This window comes from Mycothermus thermophilus (assembly GCF_041956435.1).
Source record: "Mycothermus thermophilus strain CBS 625.91 unplaced genomic scaffold VTJ04scaffold_6, whole genome shotgun sequence".
Taxonomy (NCBI): domain Eukaryota; kingdom Fungi; phylum Ascomycota; class Sordariomycetes; order Sordariales; family Chaetomiaceae; genus Mycothermus; species Mycothermus thermophilus.
The window spans coordinates 288,906-303,289 of record NW_027191432.1 but is presented as its reverse complement, the minus strand read 5'-3'; the positions used below and the strand labels follow the sequence as shown (position 1 = coordinate 303,289).

At 56.3% G+C, this 14,384-nt stretch overlaps 4 protein-coding genes across 4 annotated transcripts; 1 reads left to right on the top strand and 3 right to left on the bottom strand.

Moving 5' to 3' along the window:
• Window positions 1-699: 699 nt before the first annotated feature.
• On the top strand, window positions 700-6,417 carry VTJ04DRAFT_8512 (uncharacterized protein; the record flags this gene model as incomplete). The annotated part of the gene is made up of 1 exon (XM_069366958.1): window positions 700-6,417. One exon carries the CDS (start codon window positions 700-702, stop codon window positions 6,415-6,417), a length of 5,718 nt encoding a protein of 1,905 aa, XP_069215334.1.
• A 671-nt stretch (window positions 6,418-7,088) lies between these two features.
• On the bottom strand, window positions 7,089-7,409 carry VTJ04DRAFT_8511 (uncharacterized protein; the record flags this gene model as incomplete). The annotated part of the gene is made up of 1 exon (XM_069366957.1): window positions 7,089-7,409. The coding sequence occupies one exon, from the start codon at window positions 7,407-7,409 to the stop codon at window positions 7,089-7,091; it is 321 nt and encodes a 106-aa protein (XP_069215333.1).
• A 1,808-nt stretch (window positions 7,410-9,217) lies between these two features.
• VTJ04DRAFT_8510 (uncharacterized protein) lies at window positions 9,218-9,850 on the bottom strand (the record flags this gene model as incomplete). Its single annotated transcript, XM_069366956.1, has 1 exon — window positions 9,218-9,850. One exon carries the CDS (start codon window positions 9,848-9,850, stop codon window positions 9,218-9,220), a length of 633 nt encoding a protein of 210 aa, XP_069215332.1.
• Window positions 9,851-11,617: 1,767 nt separating this feature from the next.
• Window positions 11,618-12,628, bottom strand: VTJ04DRAFT_8509 (uncharacterized protein; the record flags this gene model as incomplete). Its single annotated transcript, XM_069366954.1, has 1 exon — window positions 11,618-12,628. The coding sequence occupies one exon, from the start codon at window positions 12,626-12,628 to the stop codon at window positions 11,618-11,620; it is 1,011 nt and encodes a 336-aa protein (XP_069215331.1).
• Window positions 12,629-14,384: the final 1,756 nt, after the last annotated feature.

Here is a 14,384-nt window from a genome sequence, read left to right as displayed (position 1 = left end):
CGCGTCTTTGGCCCCTGAAATTGGTGTCGCGCAGTCACCTGAGCCGCTGCAAGCCATTGACCTGCAGCTGGGACCCACGGGCCCCACTCCTTCCCGGTTGCCCAGGACACCAAAAAGTGGAGAAGCAACTCGCCAATGGCGGCCCTGGTCCAATGTTTACACCACACACGCTCCCCAATGACGCGGGCGGTGATTCCAAAAGGGAACAAGGTCAAGATTGGGCCAATCTCGTGGAACTGGCTCCAGAGCCGATAACTTCATCGCACTAAGCCGGCCCTGTCTGCCACTCCTTTGGGCAGCGTTCACTTGTCTGATCGGGAGAGCTTCATTTCTTTTTCCCAACTTTTGTCTTTTTACTTAGTTTTCCTCCCGACAACACGGGAAGCGCGCTCAAGTGAGTGTGCATTGGGTACGAGACTTTAGATTTAGCTGCTTATTATTTTCCTTTCGTTTTTGTTTTGTTTGTCGGCGCCCCCCAAAAGAAGGAGATCTCCCACCCATTAACCCCGCCAAACAAAACAACACCCACCACCCCTCGACAAACCGGCTGGAGACGGGATCCGACCACCACCATCCGAACACGGCCAAATACTACATTTACCAAGGATCCCATGTGCTGATGCCTAGTCCGTGATCGTCACACCCACCTCACCAATCCTTCCCTCTATCGACAACATCGTCGTCGACATCAGAGTCGCAATGGGCCACGCCTGGCTAGACTCACTGTCCGAAGACTGGGTGTCGCAGCCCGGGTCTCCCGCCGACGCGTCGCCTGCCCAGGCCACTCCCTCTCCCGATGCGAGGCGCCCGACCAAGCTCCAGACTCCTAGCAAGATTCCGCGCTTGAGTCCTCACCTTAGGAAGTTCCAAAATCCCGTCGGGAGCCACGGCGGAAAATCAAATCCCAATTCCAACCCCAACTCCGGTACCAACAGCCCCGGTCACACCCACGTCCTCGGCGAACGGAGCATTAATGAGCGGTTTGCAGCCCTCCATCGTCGCAATACTTCCAAACTGGCCAACGAGGTCACCGATACCACGAACAATACAAACAACGCAACAACCGCGACGACCAACAACAACAACAACAACAACAGCAATAACAACAACGGCGTTCGGGATTGCCACGCTTGCCGATCTGCCTCGGTCTCGTCCGCGAACTCGGTGGTCCGTCACACCGTCCACCGCAAATCGCTGGGTTCATCCAAGGGCAAAGGAGGAGCCGAGACCCCCGAATGGAAACGACGTCTGGTGTACGGTGATATCTCTTACGGCGAACAGAGGGATCTGTTTACCTCGGCCGGTACGGGCCTCGAAAGCATCTTCAAGCCGCCACATTCCACTCCCGGGCAGTCCAAAAACCCGACTCATGAGCACTCGCGCTTGAACCAAGTCATGCCTTCCAGCCCGCCTCCGGAGCCTCAAGAGCACACCGGCCCCGAGCCAGGACAACCCGAGGACTCACCCCAGCCAGCCCCGCAGCCCCGTAAGAGGGGGCCGATCACATACCGGTGTACCGACGAATCCGCCGACGCGAGCGCACGAGGGACACAGCGCAGCACACAAGGGGATTCGTCCTCTCACCTCACTGCCATGCCGCGAGGCACCGAACCCGATTCGCGCAAAGTCAGCGGACGTAGCGACATCCGCAACGAAGACTTTAGCCCCATCATCCTTGAGAGGCGCCAGGCAAGCAATGGCACCACCACCTTCGCTCCCGCCGAGGTACCAGCCGACGAACTGCGTCGCCGTCTTGAGAATTTGCAAAAAGATCAGTTGCAAGTGACTGGAGATGCTAATGATGGGTCCGTTCGCATGCACTCGTCTCGTGTTGGGGAGACGACGACACAGGAGTTTGCGAAGCTCAATGAGGGATTTGTCAACTTCCAGCGTGGCAGCCGGTCCGAAGAGGGCTCGTTCCGGCATCACCTGCTCAGCTCCGCCCTGAATGACAGCTCCCAGCTGAACCCTGAGGAGTCCCTGCAGGCGAGCACTCCGAAGCAGTTTCCTACCGTTCGCGTGGAACGCTGGGACGAATCCGAACAGGCTCCTTCTGACGCCTCGAACCTCCCAGGAGGTCCAGACAAGCGACCAGTTCCCCCGCCGCATCTCGCCCCGACCGGCAGCCCATTAAAGCTCTTCCAACCTTACGATACCTTCACCAACCAGACCCTTCTCAGGCGCTTGAGCCGGGTCCACGATGAACACGACGGCAGTTACTTCTCCATTGCGCAGGATCCCGACAGCCCAATGCAACAAGAGCGCAACAATCCCCACAGGCTGCTGCCACCTGTGGACAATAGAGGCGCGGCCCATCCGAACCGATTTGGCGCCGGCGAACTTGATGGGTACGAGTTCAACGACTCGCACCTCACTCACGACGCCACTGGGTTGGAAGGCAACAAGGAGAACCGTGACCCAGACGAGTCTGTGCTTCCTCCTCGCTCTCCCATCTTCAACCTCCCCCACAACTCGTCTCCGTCAGAGCTGCCAGACCTCGTTGTCAACCGCCGCCGGAAATCCGGCACCTCACATCCCAATCGCCGCCACGGCAGGACCTCGTTGCCAGGCCACTCCGAACTCCTGTCTCCATCGGGAGGCCGGAGAGATTCCTCTGGCCCCGAGGTTAAGCGTCCCCGCACGTCGCCGACCAAGGCCCCGACGCCCAAGAGGCGGCGCACCCTGCACAGGTCAGATATTTCGTACAGCGAAGAGCCAGAGTCTCCCCCGTTTACTCGGTGGCAGGGTCTCCGCAACCTTCATCATCTCGACCACGACGACGAGGGACAACAGGAGGACCACTCGCCACCACGGTCTTGGACCCCATCACCAGATCCGCGACCATCGCAACGCGATCGCCAGCCACTGTCCGAGATTGAGAGGTCGCCTCTCCGCTCGAGCAGGCATTCTCGGCCGCCAACGGCTCGACCACCAACGGCGCGCCCGCAAACCTCGAACTCAGCCGCTGACACCAGCCGGAAGCCATCCATCAAGACCGAGGACTTCATCAACGAGGCGAACAAGATCATGGCCATGATCCGCAGCAAGGCTGGCCTGCAAACAGGCCTGTCCAGTGTCGAGGAGTCGGAAGAGGACAAGGGCTACCATCAATCAGCGGACGGCGAACGCTCCTTTGAGGAATCGACCCAGGAGCCATTCTCGCGACCTCCCAGCCGCGAGGGTCGGGCACCGGTGTCTCGAATGCCTAACAAGCAGGAGGACCCAGTGCTGGTTGAGCGCCTCAAGAAGTATGAGGAGCCCAGCGAGATGGGCGAAATGCTGACCTCCATGTATTCGCGGCCTGGTACCCAAGCCGGTATGCCCCCAGCTGCTGCGAATCAGACCCAGGACGGGCCCGACGAGTGGTCTCGCGACGCGAGCCCGGAGTATGATCACATTGATGGTGGTGCCGTTCGCATCTCCAGGAATCCGGAATGGCAAGAGTCCCCTGCGGGTAGCCCCGACCATCAACTTCCCTCTCAGGGTGGTTCCGCCGGCTTCGGCACGCAGCCCAGCACTGCTCATTCTCTCCCGACTGGCTCATCGAGGCAGTCATCTAGAGGCTCGGAGGCGAGGAAAACCATCATGCCCGAGAGCGTCTCCCACCTGATCCCCGACCAGGTTGGCGACATGGTTTTGGATAGGCAGCGCAACGTGTGGGTCAAGCGCAAGGGGTCCGGTCAGTCCAAAGATCGGAGCTTCTCGCAATCCGAGATGAGTGAGGAGGATCCGTTTGCCGATATTCCGGATCTGTCGGTCGATGTGACCAAGGAGATGCAGAACCTGAAGCTCGCGAACAAGAAGGATGCCGGTCCTCCTCCGCGGCCCCTTCCCACGGCGCCCCCGGTTAGTCCCTCAAGGCCGCCCCGGTCGGGTTCGTTGCCGAGGGCCATGCCTGAGGGAGCTCGGCGGTCGTACTTGATGAGGAGTCAGAGCCGGCAGTCGGAGGAAGCTGAGCGCGAGACTGGCGTTCATGAGGGCCTCGCCAAGGAGCCGAGGCGGCTCACCATCACCTTCTCATCTCCTGTCGCCTCTATTATCCAGGATGCTCCTGTAGCCAACACGCCGTCTGAGAATGCCAGTGAGCAGAGCCAGGATTTCGCGACCAACACAGCATCCTCTCACCAACCGCCGAGGCCGCGCACCGACTCTCGAGGCACGACTCGCTACCTTTCTGTCAGGGGCAAGACTCGGTTGGCGCGGCCTGTGTCTCGGATCGACGAACAAGATGAGGAGTCGGTGCCTGAGCCAGCACCGCAGCAAGAGCAGGACGACGCTCCCGCCCATGGCATGGAGCTCAGTCTTCTGGGTGACTACAGCGTCGCGAATCGCGAGGATGGCAACAACGAGTTGCAACATGGCAGCGTGAGCTTGCTGATCACAACCCCTATTCGCAACGCATCCTGCCCGGCCGTTGGCGTCGATGCGGCTGCGGTCCTCGGCGAGGTCGTCGGCAACTTCTCCCTCAGCCCACTGTCTGAGTTCACGATCCACAAGCAGCGGGAGGACACGCCCCAGTTGGAAGCCAGTTACATTGTGGACAACCACCGGCTGGCCACGGGCGACCCGTCTAAGCGAGTCATGTCGATGGCGGTCCGCGAGTTAGTCGACAAACTCTCCGAGGTGGAGCCGTTTGAGCCATACTGGGAGGACATGCGTGACCTGCAACTGCGCGGCAAGGGGCTGAGTGCGTTGCACGCCCTAGATCAGTATTGCGGCCAGCTTGAGAGCCTCGACGCGTCCAAGAACAAGATCGGCAACCTCGGCGGCATCCCGCCCACTGTCCTCAACCTCCGCATGACGCACAATCAGCTCTCCAACCTGACGGCCTGGAACCACCTTATCCACCTGCAATACGTCGACATCTCCAACAATTGTCTCACCAGCCTTTCGGCGCTGCGCGGTCTCATGCATCTCCGCACCCTCCGCGTCGACAACAACCAGCTCACCTCCCTGGACGGTATCAAGTATCATAAGGGCTTGCAGACGCTGCGCGCACGAGGAAACCTGATCGAAGAGGTCGACTTTGCCGGCAGCTCCCTGCTTCGCCTGACAGACCTCGATCTCAGGGGAAATCGTATCTCGCGTGTGTCTAGCCTCGCTGAGCTGCCGGCGCTCAGTTCCCTGAACCTCGAGGCAAACCAGCTTGTCAGCTTCGCCGTTGATGGCGCCAACGAAGAAGGCGGCGAGATGCCCTCGCTCAAGTACCTCCATCTTGATGACAACAAGCTCACCACTCTCAACGTCTCCAACATCCCCCACCTGCGACTCCTGCACGCTGATCGAAACTGCCTGAGCCACATCTCGGGCCTCTCACGGGCGAGGAAGATTGACAGTCTGTCTTTGCGTGAACAGCACGGCGAAACCCCGCTCGACCTTCCCCGCCTCCTGGCGCGGGCCTACGAAGTCCGCAAGCTATACCTGTCGGGCAACTTCCTCGGCGGCGGCAGCGGCAGTGATGCGAACAAGGAGGGTGGCGGGTTTACACCGAAAGTCGACCTGCTCAACCTCCAGCTTCTGGAGCTCGCAAACTGCGGCCTGTCGTCTCTGCCCGAAGACTTTGGCCTGCTCGTGCCCAACCTGCGCGTGCTCAACCTCAACATGAACGCCCTCTCCGACCTGGCGCCGCTGAGGGGCGTGGCGAGGATGAAGAGGTTGCTGGTCGCGGGCAACAGGCTGGCCAACCCACCGGCGGTGTTGGAGGTGCTGAGCGAAATGAAGTGCCTCGCCGTGGTGGACCTGAGGGATAACCCGCTTACGCAGGGGTTTTATGCCTCGGTGCAGATGCAGGGAGCCGTCGGGTTGTCGTCGAAACAGCAAATGGTCCTGCGCCGCGGGAAGATGACGAGGCACAGGAGGAACGAGAGCGTCGCGTCGACGGCAACGGTGGACGGACATCAGCCCCGCTCGGAGCTGGAGCAGCAGCAACATGATGGCCAGGCAGATGAGGAAGAACACGAAGACGAGGACAGCAAGGATGCGGTTGGTGGTGTCGATCCGGCCCACGCCGCGCAGTTCGCCCTGCCCGACCAGGACCCGGATGGCGACGCGCGCTACTGCGCCCGCCTCGACATGGACACGCGCGTGCGCAGGCGACTGTACGAGACCATGGTCGCCAAGCGGTGCGCCAGGGTCAGGAAACTGGACGGGCTGCCGCTGGATGTGGCGGCGTTGGTGCCTCCTTCTGTGGCGACTTCGAAGACTGCTGCTCTGACTGCTGGTGAGGAAGGGAATGGTGGTGGGAAGGGGAAGGAGGTTGGCAGGGTCGTGCTGGAGGAGGATGTCGTGTGGAGGGCCATGGCGGAGAAGGGCTTGGTGAAGATGCCCCCGGGCATGGGGAAGAAGGAGAAGCAGGAGATGGTGTCTTCGGTGGGGGATAGGAGTGTGAGGTGGCCCGCTGAGGATAGTTTTGCGTGAAGGGGGTTTAGGTGTGCGTTTTCCGGTTTTCAATTTGTGTATTTCTACATGGGTTCCTGGTTTCGGAAGGTTTCTCGGTCAAAGGGTTCGTTCAAGGGGTGGTTTGTTCACTGGGACTTCTAAGGTGTGATAGGTACAGGACCTGAGAAAATACGGCGAGGCTTGGCTGTCGACTTTAGGGTATTGTGTGAGTAGGTGTTACGGAGTATAGTCGTTTTCTGCACAGTTAATGGTTTGCAAGCAGTATCCAGCCTATTTGAGGCTCTTCAGTGTTGCTGTCTTGGATTTATTGCGAAAGCTAAACAAGTTTCCCTGACTGAACCTTGACTTTTTCCCTGTTTTTTTCTTTGCGCTCTCAACATGGGCGTAAACGCACATGTTGCCCCTAGGGCACTTCCTGTCCTTCTTGAAGTTGGAACATATCACGCTGCAAAGCTGGTGTGACAGCCCAACTCCTGGATCACAGGTGAGTGGAATGAGCGGAGCGGTGTAATGACTTACCTAGATTTCAATGTCAAAGAAACTATGGGCTTCTTAACCAACAGCCGGTGGTACTGATCCTGGAGGGCGCGGACGGTCCCGTCCCTTGCCTGTTCGCTGGCCATGATCATATTGGCCAGCTGTTCCTGGATGGCGGAGTCGAGAGTTACTGCGGGATTCGAAACCAACCCCTAGAGGACAGCAACAACGCTGTCCTGGAAGGTGATGACCTGGTGGCTGAGCCGGTTGGTCCCGATAGCATCGCCTCGTTGGAATAAGCGGCCCAGCCGGATGAGGCCTACGTCGTATTCTTTCCTCACATCTCTCCGGGCGAGCTGCAGGACTGCCATGAGGTTTTCCTCCTCTTCATCGGGGTTTCCTTGTGCTTTGTTCTTCTGCACCCCGCGCCATTTCATTAACGCTGTAGAAGCGGAGGCGAAGCCGCCGATAAGTCCCGCAACAGCGGATGCGATGTCAAGACCCGACAGGGCGAGTAGTGGTGGTGGCGGCATGTGTTGCTTGAGTGAGAGTGGGCAGAGTTCTGCTCGTGAAAGGAGTAAGGGCAGAATCTATCATCAGGGGTTGGACGCAAGGTTAGCGGACGGACCCGCGTCATATGGAGGTGCCATACACAGCCATCTCGCGCGAGAGGGCGTATAACTATTAGTTATTATCCATCAGAGTCTCAAGCTCATGGCAAGGATTCTATCGCCGTTTTTCCTGAATTGGTTGGATATGCTGGCCTTCCAGTCCCAATGCGTCTTGGACCTCGAGGGGCATAGGCGAGGCTTCGGACACAAGGTAGCCCCAGTCCAGCCGCAGAGCCGCTGGAAAACACACGGCGTTCTTGGGCTCGAGGTCAGGTTGTGTTAATCTCGGCACCAATCGGTAAACCAGTATTTAGCTTGGAATAAGGTGAATGAATGAACGTTATCAACCTGTCCCGTCATGTATCGAAGGGACTGTCTCGGGGATTTCAGTAGCAAGAGCTGTTCTAACCCATCGATATTAATTACGGAGAGCAGCCAAGAGATGAGCCTCATCCTCGTTGAGCTTCCCGATACTCGACGAAAAGGTGACTTCCAGGTGCTTCCAAACATTAACGTGCGGGGAAGAATCGCATGCGAGTTTCAATAATAGGAAAATGGTTACCTTCCAAAATGGTCTTTCCTATCAAAAATCATCTTCCTTCCTTAAAAGAGGAAAAAGAAAATACATGTATATATTTTACCTCCTTTCTTTCCTTCTTTCTTTTCTTCCTTTTCTTTTCTTCCTTTTTCTTTCGTTTTTAACAACTTTTCTAGAGATCTTTTTATTGCTTAAAGCTGGAAGACTAATAATACAAAATTTTAAACACATATTTTATTTTTCTATTTAAAAAATCTATTCTACAGAGGCTTGAACCTAAGACTTTTTGAATATTAATTTATATTTCAGCTATTCGACTATATTTGTTCTGAATTGTCTTGTTTGAAAGTATTGTTTTGTTCGGGAGGGACTATCGCGTGGGCCCTGGGCGGAGGAACCGTGTCGTGCCGATGAGCGCCGAGCCTATGTGAATGAAGCCACACGCTCCAATTTAGCCTTTACTACGCTGCTGTTCCATCCCCCACATGCTTCGGGCGAAGGGAACTCTTCGCCAAACGCTCCAGAAACCCTCTGCTGGAGCCCCAAACAGGGATAAATAGCCATTCACTCGCTCTATTTTCCTTTGTATCTAGCATGCGGAATTACACACTCTTTCCCACTACCTTTTTCCTGCACCTGGAAGCTTGTGGCATGTCAAACCGCGACAGAGGATTATAGCCCTCGCCTACGTTCTTTGTAGCCAAACCGACTTCGCGACAACACGCTCTTTCTATCATTTAGAGCCGAAACGCTACTCTAGGTCAACAGGCCCTTCCACACTTACAATATTTTGGCTTTGGAAAGCGTTGTAGGAGTATTCTGACCGAGAAAACCATGTTCGCCAGCATTTCGACTATATAGACAACCATTGTGGCCTCGCTTCATCATTTCAGGGGCGCTTTCTCAATACCCCCCTCACACACTAAGGAAGCTGTTTCAGTCACAAGGTCCAAGCCATCGTAGATACGCCGGTACCCTCCTTGTCCAAATCGTCCTCAATTGACGACCCCAGGCTTGGTGGGCGAGGACCAACAGCATGAGCATCAGACCCTCTCCTCTCCTGTAGCACTCTTGCTATCGGCAGTGTCCGCTGACTCGGGTGAGAGGCACTCCTCCTTAGCATCCTCCTAGGGACATAGAACTTTTTTTATCCCACGACCGAGCATACCGCAACAGCCTCAACGAACCCTCATCAGTAAAAATCCCCCAGATATTGAATCCTATTGTTTCCGCTGACCACGTTCGCCTGCCTGCCCCTATTGAGGGGCCGACCTAGCCCGCTTCCGAGAGCAGAGTCACCACCCCGGATATCGGGCTGCGTGATCGGGCCGGTGAAGATGTTGATGACAGGATCTTGCAACCAGATAACGCGATCCTTGAGTTGGTTAACTTCAGCCTCGCCGCGGCCGCCACCACTGATGCTGCTCCCGAAGTTCCTTACGCCAGTGTCAGGAATTCTGGCGATGGGGGGTGTGTTGCAGTTGCGAGAACATCTCGGGGTTGGTTTCCACTGCTCCTCGATGGGGAGTTGGTTGACAACTGGTGTGTCGTAGTTGTCAGACCTTCTCGCGATACGTGTTTCGTTGTAGTCGGAGCCGTGGTCGCTGTCGTCGTGCCACCGTCGTTTAGAGAGCTGGGTGTTCTCTCCGCTGGTGCTCAAGGCTAGGCTCTCATGAATGTCGTTGATTCTCTGATCCAGAGCCTCTTGGAACTCTTGTTCCTTCTTTTCCTTTCTTTCATCGCGCCAGCGTTTGATGTAGTCGCCCACTGCCACACACGCGCTCGCGAACATCGCGACAGCCCCGACAATTTCAATACCAGACATGATGATTATGATGACGATGAAGAATCCTTAATAACGAATGAAAAGTCTGTCGTCACAGACAAGGTGTGGTCTGGTACGTGATGATGGGATACGCAGCGAACCAAGAGACGATCGGAGGGAATGAAAAGCATGGAAAGCCGTCAATGAGGCTTCACTTTCATACCCAGGCATTTAAATCAGTCTATCTGCTGAGTTCCGTGCGCGCCGGATTCACGTGGCATGACAAAAACAGTAGATATGGAGTTGCATAGGATGGGATTATTGGAAAGTCCTTGAACCATGACACGCCATTCCGCAGAGAATTTGCAAGCCTCGCCGCGGGTGCAAGGCGATTTGGGAGTGAACTGAGGATTTCATCGTGCCATATATGAACCATCAACCAGTTGTTCGTCAGTTTTCTGAGCCCATGGCAACTCTCCAACCGTACCACACTGGAAACGTTCATGAATGGACAAGGGCCACGGCTTTGGTTGGTATTATTTGCTTGGATCTGGCAAATATGGCAACCACGCGAGCCCTCCACGTCCCGCTGTTCAGAGCGGTAGTCTCCAGGATCAACTTTTACATACAAAACTGCACTAGCAGCGGGTCCGTCCGAGGCTCCTTCCTCTGCTTCTCCAAAGGAGGCACCCAGTCTCAGAAGCATTGAGGCACGCTCGAGGACGCCTTCCACACATGTCCGAATAATGGTCTGACAGCTGAGACTTCTCTCGCTCAGGCTCGGTCATAAGTAAAACCTGGGAAGTGCGCCTGAACTGTCACCAGCCTCAAGAAAGTCCAGGCTCCAACAACTTTGTCAGGCTGAATCAGGTAATACTGCCTAGGTACTCATCAGTGGTTTGCTCTCAAGGACCAGCCAACAGGAAAAAAGGATTGCACCAAGATCCAGGATGACTGAGCCTTCCTTCCCGCCTGCTGAGCGCCCAGCCTCGTTGGCAGCCCAGTAGGGCTGAGGTGGTTTGCAAGATGTGGCTGTGCGGCCTGCCTTGGGGGTGTTCTGCCTCGAACCAGGTGTGGGTGACAAGGCTGCGGATGGGGCGGGTACAGTACCCGCAATGTTCCCTTCCTGTCATTTGGGGGCCGTGTGTAACAGGGAAGTCGCCAAAGAACAGTAGCTGCACTGCTGAGCCGCATTTGCCAGGGGATGATGGCCCCGGGTAGCATTTTGGATCAGGCACGTCATGTCGGTGCCGACCCGGGGCAGGTCATCCGTGGTGTGGTTCATGCACGACATCTCTCCACGTTCACCCCCACTTGATCGGGTCATTCCGAACACACCCCATGCCACCGACATTCACACCCAGATTGGTGTAGACATCGCTGAATTGCTACTGAAGGTCCATGTTAATGGGTATTAATTGAACGCGTTTCATCAATCCACCAATCTACGAATCCTGATCCGCGTCATCTATTTGATGGTGCATCCACACTCCCCACCCCCGACCCCTCTATGATCCTGGTGATCCTGCGAGTCTCGCCAGACATGTAGCCTCGGGTACCTTTATTGTATGCCCTCGTCCAGGTGTATCTGTTTTCCGTTTCCCTTGTTCAGAAGACCCTGGATGCCAGCTCCAGTCTATCCGTTACTCGCTCTCCATCAACCACCAGATCCTGATTCCAGTCTATCTTCCCATCCCACCAACGCCATGGACACTGAGTCCCAAAACAAGCATAAGTAAATGAAGACCAGTAAAAGGAAAGAATAAGAAAGTGTAGAGTCAAACAGGCTGATATTAACGAAGAGAACCCGCGGCGCCCACCTCAAGATCATGAACGTAACCTCCTCCGATCCAACCTCCTTACCACCGCACCGAGCACCACCTTCAAAATCCCCTCAGCCGTCAACTCCCTCCCATGCCTCGAATCCCACGTCACCGTATCCACCATATCCCTCACCGCAACCCCACCGCCGCGGCCCGACAACCCATCATCCAAATCTCTCAACGCCTCCGCCGCGCCGGGCTCGCACCCGACCTGGAAGAACTGAATCCCCACCTGATGCGACGGCGCGTCCAGCGCGTCCAGCTTCCTCGCGGCATTGATGATGACGCCCTCCGGATCGTCCGTCGGCACGCCGTCCGTGATGACGATCATATTGATCGGCTTGACGCCGCACTCGTCCGGGTTTCCCGTCCTCGCGACCGCGCGCTCGTACTGGCGCAGGTACGGCCGCAGGATCTGGTTGATCCTCGTCCCCGTCGGGGTGGCGCCACCGGGGCGGACGTTGGTGAAGAGCGTCTCGACCTGCCAGGGGGTGGTGATGTTCTTCCACCCGCCGGCCGGGTTGTCGTCGCCCTGATGAAGGGTGTTGCGCGCGTTGAGGAAGTAGACGTCGATGCCGTTGGCGTCGTGCGCGGTGCAGATGGGCGTGATGGCGCGCAGGGCTTGTTGGACCTCCCGCCAGGACCGGCCGGCCATGCTGCCGCTGTCGTCGATCAGGAAGACGGTGTCGAAGGAGGAGAGGAAGGCGTACGGGTCCTCGGCGCTGGTGACGAAGCGGTTGGTGGCCATGCGGTAGGAGGGGAGGCCCGAGTCGTCGCGGCCGAAGCGTTGGGATGTGTTGGTTTGGGAGACAGGGGTGGGCTCCGTGGTGGGAGTGTATGGTGGTGGCGGAGGGAGATCGCCGCTCAGCTCGGCGGCGAACGGTGCTTGTTGTGAGACTGGGACCGGAGCAGGAGCCGGAGCCGGGGCCGAAGCCCAGGGGTTTGTTTGGGACTTGCGGCTGCCCGAGGAGAGGGCGCTCTTCTTGGAGGAAAACTTGTCTTTCCAGGACCCCATGATTGATGGCATGGCGAGTGAGGATGTGAGTAGTACAGGATCTAGCTGGGAAAGGTCGGTAAATATAAGAAGGTCGATTGCGTCAATTTCTGCCAGAGTGTTTTGCTTTGTTGGCTGTCCGACTTTGCGTTGTCGTTAGACAGGGTATTCGTTTGCTGGTCTGTTCCAGTTTTCTTTGTGTCCTTCCAAGTTGGTGCTCACATCTTATAATTCCCACGTGGAATGGACAGCAAACTTGACACCCAATCTCCCCATTTTACCTGCCTATCTCCCTTTGGTACCGAAGGGATTCGCCCCATGGATGCCTACCTTATGTCATAGGTAGACCAACCTTGGCCAAGGAGGAGCACCGGGCATCCCGGAGCATGCCTTGAAGTCCCAGGTTGGAAGTAGACAAACACCCAATGGTTTCGGCGTTTTGTCGGCGCGAGTAACCGACGCCAAGGTCTTGGGTACGTATTTTGTCCACAATGACAGCCTCAGAGGATGCCAGCAGGCAGTGCAATACCAATGCCTCCCGCTCAGCCACACTTGAGACCCCACCTTGAGCCTCAGGCATTTGTAAAGACCGACGCCCAACAGAGCCGATATGTACATGGTAACGCGCCTTAATGAGTACAAAATGCCGCATTCCTTTGCACATGCCACCCCAGCCTCAACTGTCACCACTCAATTGGATTGAAGACACACCACATTTACAATGCCGCATTTAACCGGCTCAACGCCACCAAGTCAGTTTCGTCGGCGCTTTTCTTCAAGTCTGATGATGAGTCTGATGGGTGCAACGTGGTGTTATGTTTTGCCCTAGGCCATCCATCAGGTTGCCGTGGCAGCTTTGTGTTTGTCCCTCATGACTGGCACCTCATCCGGATCGTCCGGCAGTTGGAGCCCACTGGCCGGGCTGCGGCGGCATGCCAAGACCGGGCTGTCTTGGCTGAGAGTGGGGCTGTCCGGCCGAACCCCACCCGCCCGATGTCTCGGGGCCGGGCTCCATCTTCCCCAGGTTCCCAGGTTCCCTTTTCAGGCAACTTTCTTGATCTGCTCCGTCCGGCAGATTGTACTTAAGATATGTCTGAATTCCGATGTTTAAATCAGGCTGATCAGATCTACCACAGCTGGGCTGATCAACCTTACACGTGAATCCTTGGAGACAGATACAACGCACCTGCGACGCTTCGCGGTTGGCGGGGCATTGGCCGGCCGGTAAGACGGTGAGACGGTGAGGCCGGCCGTATTGTTGCTTGTTAGCCACTGCAGAGTAACGCTTACCGGAACGCTGCTGCGTTGGCTGCCCTCGGGTCTCGCCGCAGTGCGATCGTCTTGCCAATGGCCAGTCGGGTGTAGTCCTCGAAACATGCATATCCATGCAGGAACTGCTTGAAGCAAAACAAAAGAGATGACTTGCTCGAAACACAGGAGAAAACGGCATTTTGGATAGTATGTATTGATGTTTTATGGGTTTGTTAAGGACACCAAGATGCGAGATGTGCTGGCGGGTTTGGATCTCGTATTCTCGTTGGATCAAGCTGCTGCAGTCGTGGCCATGTGAGTTGACTTGCGGTGAAGACTGGACAGCCCAGACTCTTGTCCTGGAACTGTGAGGCGTCGGTCTGGCCTCAGCTTGGAAGTGGTGAAGCCCTCACGAACCTCACGGGCCAAATCAAGGTTCGGTAAAGGAAAATAGAAAAATAATGAAAAATAATAAGTAGAATAAAGAAAACTTCCTCTTCCTTTGAAACCTACCTATTTAGACAGC